At 37.4% G+C, this 16,969-nt stretch overlaps 1 protein-coding gene across 1 annotated transcript in view; it reads left to right on the forward strand.

Annotated features, from left to right (window-relative positions):
- tax1bp1b (Tax1 (human T-cell leukemia virus type I) binding protein 1b) overlaps window positions 1-16,969 on the forward strand; it is a 111,387-nt gene that overhangs the window by 39,360 nt on the left and 55,058 nt on the right. Inside the window, exons 6-8 of the mRNA XM_073024466.1 lie at window positions 4,448-4,596; window positions 10,720-10,810; window positions 12,782-12,967. Coding sequence (XP_072880567.1) covers window positions 4,448-4,596; window positions 10,720-10,810; window positions 12,782-12,967 — 426 coding nt within the window. The remainder of the gene's footprint in view (window positions 1-4,447; window positions 4,597-10,719; window positions 10,811-12,781; window positions 12,968-16,969) is intronic.

Raw genomic sequence — 16,969 nt, forward strand, 5'->3', positions numbered from 1 at the left:
GCTCTGTAACATTGAATTAGGCATACTTGCTCAAGGTTAAGTAAAAGCCACTGTTCAGTTTCCAATGGCTTCTTGTGAAAGCAGCAACATGTGTTTTCAGGAGGCAATGTCTGATTACTGTGAGCAAGTTGCATGTAAACAACTATTTTTCCTAAGCCACCTTTTTGTCAACTTGTCAAATTCCAAAGTAACTCTTAAATTGTTCTGTAGTTTCCAGTTGAAATTGCATTATAACCAATTTGGCCCTTATAATGTAAATTGTGTGTTCCTTAATCCATCAATCACATTGGTGGTTTGGAATGTACTGTTCTCCAGAAAGCTTTTCACCTGCAAATTGTAAAGCAGAAGAGAGATTTCAGTGCAGCACATTACTTGGCTGGATAACTCTTATTGACTCTCCAGTTCATCTGAACCACGTATATCATTCAGAGAGTACCGCTGCTCCACAACATATTTTTGAAGCTTATCTTATAGCTTATGCAGCACAATTCGTAAAACAGATTATCTGGACATTGTAGTTTGTTGTTCTATGCTATACATAACTTGTCATGTTTTCTGAAATAATATTGATAATTATACTTCAGAGTAATACTTTATTAGTTATAAAGCATTTTGAAACATCCTGTGATTCTGAAAGATGAAAAATAAGTGCAAATTTGTTCTTCTAGAATGTGATGTTGTAGTCTTCACATACATTGGAAAAGCACTTGAAATAGCCCATCTAAGAGCATGGGGAGTTGACAGAATCCATTGTTGGAATTGATAAATTTTCACATGTACTGAGATGCAGTGAAAACCTAGTTCTGCTAGCCACAAATACAAATCATTTAATAATCTAAGTACAACCAGGTAATGCAATGGGAAAACAGTAACAGAATGCATGTTACAATTACAGAGAAATTGTAACACTGGGGGGGGGGGGGGGGTGGGTGATAAGGTGCAGGGGCTCTGGTGAGGTAGATTGAGGTCAAATGTTTACAATTAATGTACAAGAGGTCCTTTCAAAATCTTATAACAGCAGGATTGAAGCTGCCTTTGGGCTTAGTGACAGGTGTTTTTAAATCTCTGTGATTTCTGACTGATGATCATTGACTGTGCTGGCTGCTTTTCTGAAACAAGTAGAGAGACTGCTGGGTCTCAGGAGTTTGGCGATAACTTTTGTTTTTTGAAATTATTGTATTGAAAGCAGAACAGTAGTCAATATATAGGAGTCAGATGTATGTGTTTTTGTTATCCAAATACTCCAAAGATAAGTGTAGAGCCGGGAGATAGTGTTTGCCATATACCTATATTGGCAGTAGATGAATTGCATATGGTCAAGGTTACCTAGGAGTCTGGCATTGATGTATGCCATGACCAGTCTTATGGGGCACTTCATGATGGTGAGTGTTAGTGCCATGGGGTACAGTCATGAAGGGGCATTCATTGTCTTTCTTAATCTACTCCCAACAGCCATCAATATACATTGGTTATGACCTTCCAAAATTCCATAGATTTTGGAATTGGCCAACCAGATTGGCAAGTAGGTAAAGCAAGTAGTTTGGAAGGAAGATGATATTCCTGTATTATTGCAAGGAACTTGATGTATAAAACTGAGAAAGTCTTGCTGCTGTTGTTTAGGGCTTGAGTGAGACCACACCTGAACTACTATGTACTTGGGGTAATAAAATTGTCCTCTGAGGAGAGATTAAGTAAAGTTGTCCTATAGTTGCTGGAGTTTAGAAAATGCTATGTACCTGTCATATTGATGCGAATACAAATATGTATTTGTGCATTTGAGAATAAACTTGATTTGGACCGTTGACTTTGATCTTTGAAAAGGTAAATGCCAAGAGTCTTTCCTTGGGTTGGAGAACCTTAAATTTAACTTCTGAAATGAAAATCATCTTAATTCAGAGTCTTGTAAATATTTAGACTTCTTCACTTGGGTAGCTGTAGATTCTTAGGTTTTGAGTATATTCACAGCAGAGATTGATATGGTCTGAGCCATTAAGAGATGAGGGAATAGGTTGGAAAACTGATTGAGCTAAGTACAGAATCAGTCATTGTATTGAATGACAGAACGCGTGTAAGAAAACACAAGGCACACTTCTGTTACTGTTTATTACCTTCCAGAAAGGCCAGGTCACTGAATCTCAGAATGATAGCCGTCAGAGCATTCAGGCTACTGACCCCAGTAAGTGAGCTAAACCACAAAGGTAAAATGACATTGGCTACTCTTGACTTCAAGCCAGACTCAATTATATATGGTTATCCAGAAACCCAATGCAAATTAGGAAGGCAACTGTTTAATAGCTGGAAACATTCCTGACACAAAGAATAATACTTATGACTGATAAAATTGTGGTGATATACTGTATTATCATATCCTAGTTTTTGAAGTCATAACAGGAGCCATTCAGCTTGCATCGATGCCAGATTTCCATCAATTCCTGTCCTTCACTTATTTCCTTGTTAATCTTTTCTCACACACCCATCAACTCTTCCCCAATTCAACTGTCAGTTACCTAAACAAACAGTAATTTATAGTGACCATCACCATTCCTGGCAGCACAGTTCAGGCTCCTGTGTAAATTCTGTGTAAAACCAAAATTACCATAATCACCTCCCTTAAACTTTCCCCATTCATCTTAAGGGTGTGACCTCTAGTATTTGACAATTCTAGACTAGCACATGCAAAATGCTGGAGGAACTCAGCAGGTCGGGCAGCATCTATGGAAATTAATAAACAGTCAATGTTTTGGGCCGAGACCCTTCAGCACCCATCTCAGCCTGAAATGTTGACTGTTACGCATTTCTACAGATGCTGCCTGACCTCGTGACTTCCTCCAGCATTTTGTGTGTGTGTGTGTGTGTGTGTGTGTGTGTGTGTGTGTGTGTGTGTGTGTGTGTGTGTGTGTGTGTGTGTGTGTGTGTGTGTGTGTGTGTGTGTGTGTGTGTGTGTGTGTGTGTGTGTGTGTGTGTGTGTGTGTGTGTGTGTGTGTGTGTGTGTGTGTGTGTGTGTGTGTGTGTGTGTGTGTGTGTGTGTGTGTGTGTGTGTGTGTGTGTGTGTGTGTGTTACACGCACGCACATATATACAGGTGGCCCCCCCTTTTTCGAATATTCGCTTTACGACAGCTCGCTGTTATGAAAGACCTACATTAGTACCTGTTTTCGCTAACCAAAGAGGATTTTCGCTTTTACGAAAAAAGACGCCAGCTTTATACATGTGTTTATCCCGAGAAAGACTACCAATGAGCATGAAGCCTTGTGCAGGCAGTTGTTTGCGCATGCGTGTATGTGCACATGCATGTACATAAGTGTGTACATGCCGTTTTTTTTTTCTCTCTCCAAATCGATTTTGGCTCGCTGTCTTCCCGAGTTTGATAAGTGAAACTACATACAATATTTCTACTTTATATAGGCTGTGTATTTATCATATCATTCCTGCTTTTACTATATGATCGAGTAATTTTAGGTTTTATGTGCTATTTATGATTTGGTAGGTTATTTTTTGGGTCTGGGAACGCTGAAAAAATTTTCCCTTATAAATTAATGGTAATTGCTTCTTCGCTTTACGACATTTCAGTTTACAAACGCTTTCATAGGAACGCTCTACCTCCGGATAGCAGGGGAAACCTGTATAGCAAAGGTGTCCAAGACTTTTGGACAGTACTGTATTAATTGTATGTATTGCTGCCACAAAAAAAAAGACAAATTTCTTGGCATGTGAGTGATGATAAACCTGATTATGATATGGGTCTCTATTTTTGGATTGAGTGGGATGGAGGCAGGGAGAGGGAAATACAGAGAGACATTCTGTAGCGATCAGTTAAACGTTTGGAATCAAATGATCTTGTGTGGTGGCTCAGGGCTGGATGTGTCTGTACCTGCAACAGACCCCACCCTTGGCACTCCTCTGCTATCTATCCCACACCCCTCCCTCGGCACTCCCTTTGCCATTCCCAACATTCTTTGCTGTCACTAGTTTTATAAACTTGCTCCCTGCTTCACATTGGCATGCAGTACTGTGCAAAAGTCTTAGACACCCTAGCTATATATGTGCCCAAGACTTTTGCACAGTACTGTAAATACCATTTAGGGTCTTGCCATTCACAGTATACATTATCCTTACATTTGATTAGCCAAAGCACAGCAATTCACACTTGACTGAATTAAACTCCATTTGTCACTCTTCTATCCACATCTGCAATTGATCTTTCTCCTACAGTGTCCTTTGACAATCATCTTTATTATCCACAACACCACCAATTTTTGTCTCATCTGGAAACTTACTAATCAGCTCATCTATATTTTGCCCAACATTTATAAATAAATATGGTTTATATACATTTATAAATATATATGTATCACAAATGTGTAATTTTCTTTCATGTATATAAAATGTACATATTATAATTATTACCCTGATGAAATTCTTAACACCTCTACATTTTTTATGACTAGGATCTCTTCCAGAGTTCAGAAGCTTTGAAAATTGAGAAAGATGATATTGAGAAGAAATACAAGGAAGATGCTGCTAGAATTATACAACTTGAAGAAGACATTGTAACTGCTAATCAGAAAGCCATTGTGAAAGAAACTGAGTTGGATAGGTAGGAAAAATGTCGATTTGCTGTACAGTTAATTTTCCTTCTGGATTTACAGTAATTATAGTAGTTTGTGATTTGCCATAGGATGTTAGTCCTTTACATTTTACTGACTTTTACTTATGGTTTACAATTTATGGCCAGATCTAGCTGACAATTCCATTATAAGGAAGTATGTTTTCACCAGAGGACAGCAGCATGTAGTGACTATTAGCTGGCATGTTCTTGCCTAAATATTAAGAGCAGCGCATTCATTTCTCACAGCATCACATTCATTTCTCACAGCATCACATTGATACTCCTTTTCAGTTTGCTGCCTTTCCTGGTAACACAGTTTGTTCAAATAGATCTCCAAGAAAAACGGGCAGTGTATAAGGTAATACTCTCATGACTTGTGCTCTACTTCAAGTTAACTTTTCAACAAATCTTCATATCAACTGATTTTCTTGGTTTCAAAAACATACTGTTCTTAAATTTCTAAATGCTTGATAGAGCATACTTAACCATCTAGTGAAGCAAGTTCCAAACAAAGTTCAAAGTAAATTTTATTATCGAAGTACATATATGTTACCATATACAACCCTGAGATTCATTTTCCTGCAAGCATACTCAGGAAATCTGTAGAATAGTAACTATAATAGGATCAATGAAAGATCAACCAGAGTGCCAAAGACAACAAGCTATGCAAATGCGGATGTAGATAACTAACAATGATTAACATCTCTTAACTATATTTCTTATTTTACTCTCCAAAGATCAAACCTTTATACTGTTCCAGATTTTTCAGCATAAGCAATCATTTGCCTCTCAGCATTTTATGTATTTCATTGAAATTACCTCTTCTACTTCTAATGAGTTGAGGGTAAACTCACTCAATTTCTCTTCAAAGGTCAATCACCACAGAGGGGAAAAAATCTAATGACTCCTCACTGCCGTAAATGCACAAAGGTCCTGCACAATTACAGCAAAACTTACATAGTATTCAGTTGTAGCACCTTTGCAACAGGCTAGTATACCACTGGATTTCCAAAGACTTTAGTATACTATTTTTAGTACTAAGTTTGTACATTGTGTGAAACAGTACAGCCACATCCTAATGCTGATCAGCATTTGCACCTTATGACTACTTACATATTTTTGTGCCTCCTACTAAAAACAAGTCATGCCACATTTCGTTTTATCCCCCATTTTGAAACCCACTGTTCATCTTAACTGAATCTCGTTGCAGCTAATTGTACATACAGATCACTTTTCCAGACAGTTTCTTTTTTTGCCATGAGTATACTTAACCACTGTGGCTATATTAATTCATGAGCAATGCCGTGTTTCTTTCATTTAGTCCTGTAGACACTGAACTATTACAAATCTGAGTTTCGATCACACTGGGAAGGAAGGACTCGGAACATCTGCAACTGATAGGAAGAAAAGTCAAGAAATAAGAACTACTGGTTAAAGAAATGTGGGACTTTAACATTTTAAAAAAAAAGTGGTGGAAAATGAGTAGAACATGAAGTATGAAATGAAAGTAATATAGTCCAAGTATAGAAGAATAAAAGATGAATTGGAGAAGACAGTATATTTATTTAAAACTTTTATGTTAGGAAAGGATCATTTACTTTACTATAGTCCAATCCAACAGCAGGAGAAAAATTCAGTTCCATATTTGTTAAAAATTAGGAACTTTACAGTAAATCAGAAGTATTGCAATTTACTGCAGAGATGTGTCTCAAATGTTTATTCTTCAGTGTAAAAGGATTATGAAATGCCAGAAACGGAAGAAGGAGGGGAAAAGAAGTATGGTTGGATTGACTGAGAAAAAAAACAATCAAAATCGATTTGTTTGAAGTAGAAATGTCAGAGCTAATTTAAACTACAAATAGACCAATGACATTGTATAGTATATTTTATTGCCTGTTTCTACCACTTGACGAAGAACAGTTTTAGTTAATATATAAATATAGTCCTTTGGCTTTGTAAATTGGGCCCTGTTACATTTAGATGTCAATTAAAGTATCTCATGCAAGGTTATTACATAAAGTAAGAGCTCACGGTTATGGGGAAATATGCTGTAATAAAAAAGGTAATTGGTTAATGAATGGGAAGAAGAATGTGAACAAATACCTGGTCTTTTTGGAAGACTGCATCATTTGTGAGATACAGCATTGGTTAGAATTGGCTGTCGGTTATTCATACTATATTTTAATTATTGCAAATATTGAATGCAATATATCCAAGCTTGCCTATGATGCACACAAAAATGGAAAGCCCAGTGAGGAGGACCCAAGGACTCTGCACTCAAGTAGTCAGGATGATAAAATTATATTTTATCTTTTATTTTAAAAGTTGGAGTACATATGTTGGGAGATTTTGGAGGGCTCTGGTGAGATCATGTTTGACATACAGTATGCAGTTTTGCTATTTCAATTTAAAGAATGAGGAGTCAATTTGGCATCCAGTGGTGCTAGAAAGTTTGTGAGCCATTTAGAATTTCCTCTATTTCTGCATAAATATGACCTAAAATGTGATCAGATCTTCATGCACGACCTAACACTAGATAAATAAGTAACACAAAAAACATACTTGTGTGTTTATTTATTGAGAAAACTGATCCAATATTGCATGTATTTGTTGGAAAAAGTACATAAACCTCTGGGATAATGCCTTCTATTTAGACTCAGGTGTTCCAATCAATGAGAAGATTGGAGGTGTGGGTGTAGAGGGGCCTGGCCCTAATTTTAATAAAAGACACACAAAGTCAGGTTACTGACAGAGCCTGATCTTCTCAAGAAATATCTGTTTATGTGCTCCATGTCTCAATCAAAACAACTTTCAGAGGACCTTAGAAGAAGAATTGTAGAGATGCATGAAGCTGGAAAAGGCTAGAAAAGCTTTTCTAAAGACTTGAGTGCTCATCAGTCGACAGTAACAGAAAATCTCTACAAATAGAAGAAACTCGCCCTAGGAGTGGGCATCCTGCAGAAATCACACCAAGAGCATAATGTACAATACTGGAGGAGGTGAAAAGAACCCAAGGGTAACAGCAAAAGACCTGCAGAAATCTTTACAACTTGTATAAGTCTCTGTTCATGTGTCTGCTATAAGGAAAACATGGAAGAAGAATGGTGTTCATGGAAGGACACCATGGAGGAAACCACTGCTGTCCAAAAACAAAAACAAACACATTGCTGCACATCTCAAGTTTGCAACAAAAAAAAACTTGAATGTTCTACAATGCTTCTGGGACAATGTTCTGTGGACAGATGAGACACAAGTTCCAACTTTTTGGCAGAAATGCACATTGCTATGTTAAGAGGAAAAAGGCCACTGCACACCAACACAAAGCCTCATTCCAACTGTGAAACATGGTGGGAGGAGCATCATGGTTTCGGACTGCTTTGCTGCCTCAGGGCCTGGACAGCTTGCAATCATTGAGGGAGCAAATAATTCAAAATTGTATCAAGACATTTTACAGGACAACGGCAGAGTGGCAGTCCATCACCTGCAGCTTAATAGAAGTTGGATAATGCAACAGGACAATGATCCAACAGACATGAGTAAATTAACAACAGATTGGTTTAGAAGAAGAATATTTATGTTTTGGAATGGCCAAGTCAAAGTCCTGACCTTAATCCTATAAAAATGTTGTGGAAGGACATGAAGCGAGCATTTCTTGCAGAGAAGCCCACCAACATCGCAGAGTTGAAGCAGTTTTGTAAGGAAGAATTCCTAAAATTCCTCCAAGCTGGTGTGCAGGACTGATCAACAATTACCGGAAATGTTTGGTTGAAGTTATTGTTGTACAAGGGGTTCACACGAGTTACTGAAAGCAAAGGATCACATACTTTTTCCAACAAGTACATGTAACAATAAATAAATGAACAGGTATAATATTTTGTGTTAGTTATTTAATTGGGTTCTTTCTAGTTTTAGGACTTGTGTGAAGATCTGATCACATTTTAGGTCGTATTTCTGCATAAATAGAGAAAATTCTGCAGAGTTCAAACTTTCTCGCACCACTCAAGATTCACTGTTTATTCCTGGGATTGTTGTGATTGTGATCAAAGTCACCGGAAACACTGAACACAAACAAGAGAAAATCTGCAGATGCTGGAAATCCAAGCAACGCACAGAAAATGCTGAAGGAACTCAGCAGGCCAGGCATCGTCTATGGAAAAGAGTACTTTCAACATCTTGGCCCAGAACATCAAATGTACTCTGCTCCATAGATGCTGCCTAGCCTGCTGAGTTCCTCTAGCATTTTGTGTGTATGTGTTGGTTGGAGAGACACTGAAGCTTGTAATATAGAAGTTTAAGGTGAATTTATTATCAAAGTATATGTTACCATATGCACAATTGAGATTAATTTTCTTGTGGACATAGAATAATAGCCATAATAGAATCAATGAAAGAGTACACCAACTCAGCATTCATCCAGTGTGCAAAAGATAGACTATGCAAATACAATAAGAAAGAAATAATAATAAATAACTATAAATATCAAGAATATGAGATGAAGTCCTTGAAAGTGAGTCCATGGGTTGTGGGAACATACAGTGATGGGGCAAGTGAAGTTGAATGAAGTTATCCCCTTTGGTTGAGGGGTATTAACTGTTCTTTAATCTGGTGATGTGAGTCATGAGGCTCCTATACCACTTTCCTGATGGCAGCAGTAAGAAGGGAGCATGACCTGGGTGTTGAGAGTCCCTAATGATTGATGCTGCTTTCCTGTGATAATGTGCTCAGTGGTGGGGGTCTTTACCTGTGATGGACTAAGCAGTATCCAGTTTGTGGGATTTTCTGTTCAAGGGCATTGGTGTTTCCATTACCAGGCTGTGATGCAACCAGTCAATATACTCTCCACCACACATCTGTAGAAGGTTGTCAGAGTTTTAGATGTCATGCCAAATCTTTGCAAACTCCTAAGGACATTGCCATGCTTTCCTCATAAATGCCCTTGTTGCTGGGCCCAGGACAGGTTCTCTGAAATGATAATGCAGAGGAAATTGAAGTTTGTGATCCTCTCTACCTCTGATTCTCCAATGAGGACTAGCTCATTGACCTGAGTTTTCTACTCCTGAAGTCAATAATCAGTCTTTGTCACAATAAGCAGGCATCAATCTGGAGACATTCTTGGTGGCGTCTCAAACCCAAAAGTACATCACATGTTTATACCCTCAAGATGAAAGTTAACGGTGGGTGATTCAATACAATTTCAACAGTTGCAATGACATTGTTTCCTTCTATACTCTGGGTTGACAAATGGTTCCTTTGAGATGCATATTTAGAGTGGAAGCACATTGTAATTGACAAGACACCTCTGAAGTTTCAAACATCTTTGTTGGGGAAAAAGTAATTAACACAGATATTCTAAAATCTTCTGATGACAGAGAGCCAGATGAAACCCATAATTGCCTGGATTTATGCAGGCCAATTAACAACCCGTTCTCGTAACGTTAGAGTGATGCATATGCAAACATCTCATAGTTGCCATTCTGCAAACCATAACTCTTTACAGACAGTACTGTTTATTTGCAGAGGTGTGCTTTTAACTTCAGTTTACTGCTTGCAAATTACAATTTGTTTTAAGGACTGAAGATTGGTTTTTGTTTTGGATATAGCAGATATTGAATTAATATCTGTTATATTCATATAACTCTAGAATGCATCCTAACAGGACAAGAGCATAATTCTCTAAGGAGATGGAATAACATCCAATTATGGTCACTGCATTTTGGAAGGATGAGGTGTGTTCTCATTGAACATTGTAAGACAGATTGACAAAGTAGATGCTAAGTTTGCTTCGCCTGCTGTATGCAGTTGAAAGCCATGGTGTCAGCATAAAGAGTCTACCATTTAGCTCAGAGATGAGGAATGTTTTCATGCTGAGGAATATTTTTATGCTGAGGAATTCTCTGCTTTCAGGGGAAGGTAGTTATTGGAAATATTTTTGGACGCTGCAAGAATCAGTGTAGATTAGGCAGGAAAACAGACTTGAGGCATGGTCAGCTGAATTGATAAATAGTGAAACCAACTTGAGAAGCTATAAGGTCTTCAGAAACTTTTGTTATGTTCTGTGTTTTCTTGCAATAGACATGCAATACAATTTAAAATGCTAAATTGTTTTCCCAGTGTAAAGCATAAACTTCGGAGAATACTTGCTGAAAAAGAACAATTAGAATTACAATTGAAGAATGAAAAGGATGAGAAAGAGTTGTACAAGGTAATAATAGTCATAACTTTAGATTCTGTGTTATAAAATCTGTCTCAAATCTTAAAATCATGTTTAAAAAAAATCAAGGCTGTTCTTATGCATTCAAACACAGATTTCATATTGATTAATCCACGTGTGTCTTTATTCTGCTTTCTTGACCAATGTTGATTGAATCAATGCAGCCCAAAATATTACGTGATAAATCCTAAAAGGATTCTTTCAGTAATATACACCAACCACCACCATTATTGCTGTCACAAAGTGCATTCGTATTAGTTACCTGGACTATTTCATCTGATCCTCTCAATCCTGCCACCTATAACACCAAAAACAGCAAGCACAGTGGCTGCATGGGAACATCTCAATAAGATGTACATTATTGAGGAGTTGCACCTCCAAGTTGCACATTATCCTGATCAGGAAATGTATCACTATTCTTCATTGTCATATGGTCTAAGTCTTGGAACACCCTCCTCAAAATTTGAAGAGGTACTCTCACCAAACAAGTGCAAGATGTCTGTGTTACAATCTCTTTTCAGGGACACTAAACACTGACCTTGCCAACAGTACACACATCCTAAAAAGTGGATAAGTAAAGACAAATTATCAAAATTTCCTCATTGTGATTTTTAACATGGGCATGAACACCCTAAAGGGAATAAAACAAATTTAGGTGGCAGTTGGTCCAGATCTGATAGATATTGGAGAACAATTTTCACAATGTTTTTAACCCTATATACTTACAGCATTACTCAACTGATTTGTAAAGTGTAGTTTCCTTGATCTTCAGAAAAAAAATAAGTGATTTTGATCACTGATTGGTTTTGAGACTCTTTGAAATTTGTGCCAAACATTTTAACCCCAGAAAAAATGCACAAAATAAGGGCATAACTATTGAATTGATTCAGTATGACTTAAGTACAAACATATTTTCAATTTGTATTCTCTAATCTTCCAAGAAACCCTATCTAATTAAGGTAGATTATGGGTGGCCTTGAAATTGTACTATGGGAAATGACCAAGATGAAACTTTTCTAATAAATTTTTAAAAGATTTGTTTATTAAATGTTTGTAATTGTATGTTTAAAAAGCATTTTTCATAAGACTCCAGTTTGTAGTAACTGCATTTACACAGTAGTTTTTTTTAAAGTAGAACTTTAGCACAGACAATATTTGGGTCATTATCCTGCAATTGCACTTTCTCCAACTAGACTGCAGAACCCAATGGATCCAGTGAATGTAGCTAATTCATTTAACTACCTTTTATATTGCTTATTGCCTTACACCATCACAATTGTATTCTTGTGGATGTGGGAGAGAGCAGAGGTCCCTGTAGGCGCGCTGGAGTCAGTGCTGGGTTAGGATTACTGGCCCTCCTGTCAGTGCTACCCTCCAGTGTTCACTTGGTAGAAGACAAGCTGGATTGCCTTTGTCTGCGGCTGCACTAGTGTGTGATGAGGAACTGCTGTGTGCTTGTTCTTGCAAGAACAAGACTCCATGATAACGTCCCATGCACCATCATTCTACTCAGGGACTTGGGCTGTAAAATATATAGGTTCTCTGAACCTGTATTTTTTGCTATCGTAACTATATATGCTATGTGCGACTGTTGGTACTTTTGATGATGAACGCTTTTGTTTGACTGTATTTGTGTGTATGGTTAAATGATAATTGAACTTGAACTATTTCAGCAGACAATAAAACTCCGGAACTGACCTACAATAGAAAATGGAGCTTGCTCCAGAATGGTTTATCTTATCAACTTCCACTGCCTCAGTATTAACCTTGAAAGATGAATTATCCTAGAGCATCTCAACTAAAATCTATTAATTCATTTATAACATTACAGATGGTTGCTTTTTGAATATGTGCATGATGTTACAGTTTACATTGAACTTGGTTTTAACGGTACTCAAACATTAGGCAGTGATTTATACTGGTTATATATACTCTTTTTAAACACATTATAATTAATTTCAGGCTCATGCAAAGAATACAGAGATTGAAAACACAAAGCTCGTAACAGAGATGCAGTCATTCAAAAGACTTGATGCAAATAAAGAGAGCATGCTGAGTCATTTCAAGGAAGAAGTAGGAAGATTACAACAATGCTTGTCAGAGAAAGAGAAACTTCAAAGGGAGATGCTAGTTAATTCCTCCAACATGGTAAGAACTGTAGTTTGAGATGGCAAAGTTTTAAATAGTGTGAGCTCTTAGCAAAATTTTTTTGTGATTCAACCTATTTCTTCATTGCACTGTACCTCAGGAGAATGAGTAATGGTAGTTTATACACTATTTATTTGCATTATAATCATGAACAATTAAATAAGGTATGGAAGGATGCAGTTCTAATGTGGGCAAATTATTAGCATATATCAGCAAAAAAAGGTTGGCATGGGTGTGATGGGCTGAAGAGACTAGTTCTGTGCTATATGATTCCATGACTGTATAGTTTGAGTGTATTAGAATAGTTATATATATGAGAAAAGTATGTCTGTGTATGTGCATGGCTTCAGTGATGTGCACCATATGTTGCAATATGAAGCAATATTGACAGATGGTAAAGAGATATTTGTGCTCTGTTAAAGTTCATCTCCATTCCCACGGCCTGGGAAGGAGACGAATGGGCCAAATCTCTGTTCCTAAGAGTTCACAAATTATTGTTGAAGTTGTGCATGAAGATGCTTGGAAATGATAGATAGATAGATAGATAGATACTTTATTCATCCCCATGGGGAAATTCAACTTTTTTTCCAATGTCCCATACACTTGTTGTAGCAAAACTAATTACATACAAGTGTATGGGACATTGGAAAAAAAAAAGTTGAATGCACCTAGACTCAGTTATTATGTCTTTTGTAGTTCCATCACTTGCCAATGCCTGTTTTCTTAACAATTAACCATATGCAACTTAAAAAGTGCTGAAAACACTGAGCAGACTGAACAGACACATTCTGTAGAAAAATAAATTATTAACATCTCGAGTCAAAGACATGACTCCTCTACAGTACAGGTGGTCTGGAAGATGAGGTGCTGTTCCCTAAGCTTAACTTGGGTATCATTAGATGAATGGAGGAAACCATAGAAAGACCATAAGCACAAGAAATTCTACATATGTTGGAAATCTGGAGTAACACACACACAAAAAGCTGGAGGTTCTCAGCAAGTCAGGCATCATTGATGGAGAGGAATAAAGTGTTGACATTTCAGGCTGAGACCCTTCATCAGCATTGGAAAGTAAGTGAGAAGAAACCAGAGTAAAAAAGTGGTGGGAAAGTGGGATGAGGGACTATGTCTGAGCAGAACTGAATTAAGAGCTATTCCATATATCCCACAAGAGATTAGCATAGCTTGGGCCAATGCAAGTTTCTCTAGTTACACTAATCTGGAGAAACTGAGTGGAGTTGTTGTTCGATGTTACAACAAGCGCAGCAGATGTATGAGCAAATTGGTGGAGGAACACTGGTTGTTGCTCCGTTGAAGGAAGAAGTGGAGTCTTAGTGAAAAGGTAGAAGAATTGTGTATCAGTGGTGAAGGTAAACTGAGTGGCACCAAGAAATTAGAAGGTTTCAAAGTGATGGAAGGTATTTGGGGTGTTCCAGATGTTAATGTTAAGGAATTGTACCAAGGGAGGAAGGATAGAGTAAAACTAGAAAATGTCAGGTTAGTGCGATGGGAGCAGATTGAAACAAAATGTTGAAATGGACTTCTGATTGTGGAGCTTGAGTAGGGAATAGATGCCATATTGGTGGACTATAAGGCTATAAACGGTGGAAGAAAGATCTTCACAGGAATTGAGGTCAGTGGCTGTCTGGAAAGCAATGTCCTGATATTCACTGGTGGGTTCATGATGGAATGGAGGCTTGAGGAGCTGATATTTAGCTTCTGGGAGGATTACCTCAGATAACAATAGCACCCTATCAGTGGCTTGCTGACTTCGGGATTTAGTTTTCAGTAGGTGGTGTGCTGTAAAGTCAGAAGGGAGAGGGTAGTGATTAAGGAGAGCAAGAAAAATTTAGGTGGTCAGTGTTGCAATGATAGATGGTAAGAATAGATCTAGCGATCCAATAATTTTCTAAAACTGTTTAACTAAGTTATATTAGTGACAGTTGGGTTACACTCCATGAAATCCTGAGTGTTTAAAAGCAATTCAACACAAAAAGAGACTCTCTATCCTCCTTATAATTTTATGAGCTCCCATTTGGTCTCCCTTTGGCCTCTGCCTCCAGAGAAACAATCCAATTCTGTTTAAGATCTCCTGAAAGCTAGTTCTCTAATCCAGGCAGCATCCTGGTGAACCTCGTCTACACTCTCTTTCAGTCAAAACAGATGGCAGTTTGTTCTATTGTCATTACTGTTCCAACAAAGTATGACATGGTGTACAGGACAAATTCTGAGGGCTTTACCAACATTTTGGCAACAGAGAACTTTCACAGCATTTAGGATCTTTCCCAGCAAAGTACTTTTTGTCTGTGGATAGTGCATTAAAGTATTCAGTTTATGCAACGGTGTTTATTAGTTTTCATTTTCCATGCTGTTCATCTACTTTATGTGAATGTTCTTGTATTTCAAGATCTTCCTTCTGAGCCACCTACGGGTTTGTTGGAAAAATGTTTTAGTTTGTACTTGGTGTAAATTCCCATTTATCTTAGCACTTAGTGGGGACAGAAGGCATGGATACCAACAAAAAAAAACAAAACTTCAAAGGCAACTCTTTAGATAGCTAGAATAAAGACATACCATGAAGTTGATGATATTCAAAGGTAGGAGGAGGCGAAGGCCATCTGGCAGTTCAAATCTGCTCTGCCGTTTATCAAGATATTGCCTGAATTGCTCAGCTCAATTTTCTTGCACTATTGCTATATTTTCCATGATTCCTTAACTATCCAGAAATCTATCAGTCTGTTTTGAATGAACTAGGAGCCCCGGCTGTCATTTGGAATTCTGCAGATTCATCACCCTCTGCGTGAAGTAAGTTCTCCTCAGCTTAGTTCTAATTAGTCCAAATCTTATTCTGAGACCTGGTTCTAGACTCCAGAGCTAGGAGAAACATTTCCCAAACATTCACATTTTTGAACTTTGCAATGCTTTTGTGAAGTTCAATGAGATTAACCTTCATTCTCCTAAACTCCGGAGAATACAGGCATCAGTCAGAGACTGATGTAAACTTGGCTGCTGGGGAAGATGTTCAAGTCCTTGATTTCTCACCCTTGTACTAAGGCACCAAACTGATAAGAAAGTGACCTTTAAGGGACAACATCAGATACTCCTTATCTGTCTAGACAGTGTTGTCCATTTATTTGTAAGACTTAACAGACCAGTCAATGTTTCCTTATCTTGGGCCTTAAATTAAAAACAGCTGGCAGTTACAAAGATGCTTTTGTTCTCCTTTGCTAAGTCTTTTTTGGCATTCTTTTATTAACTTGGCTTTTCAAGAATGCAACATTTGCAGACTAATTGCTTTCAGAGGTAGTGCTTGGCTATATCTTGTGGCTGGATATTGAGAACATACCAAATTACAGTTCGAATGTTTGCTAATCTACATTATACTTGATAGATGGCAACTGACAAAGATTGTGTGCATGTGTCTTAGCTGATAGAATTACTGCTTCTGTGTCATAGGTTATGAGCTCAAATCCATTACTTGTGCAAAAAAAAATTCCAGTACTTCATTGCAACCTTCTGCTCTTAAAGAGCACGTGAAAGATTCCATGATGCTTCTGAATTTGTTAGACTACCACTTAGTCCTGCAAATTTCAGTAAAATATTCTCATAAGTAAATGCAAATGGGGTCAGTATTATTTATTTATGATCATTATTAATTGATTTTTTATATTTGCACATTTTATAATTTTTCATTGATTCTAGTGTACTTCTGTGATTGCCAGCACGAAAGTGGCGATATTATATACTTTGATAATTTACTGTGCACTTTAATATTTCTCCTTTTGTTTATATTCATTTATATCTCTTTTGAAAGTTTTTTAAAAAAATTGAATACATGCAAATTTGTCTGAATGACTAAGTTTTTGTCAAATCTTTTTTTGCATTTTTCCTATTAAAGGTTAAGCCTACGTTTATAAAACCTACTGTAAACACGTTACCATAATGAATTGAGCCACTCTGCGTTGCAGGAGTACAATGTACCAAACTTCTTGTAATGCCCTT

This window comes from Hemitrygon akajei, chromosome 20 (assembly GCF_048418815.1).
Source record: "Hemitrygon akajei chromosome 20, sHemAka1.3, whole genome shotgun sequence".
Classification (NCBI taxonomy): Eukaryota; Metazoa; Chordata; class Chondrichthyes; order Myliobatiformes; family Dasyatidae; genus Hemitrygon; species Hemitrygon akajei.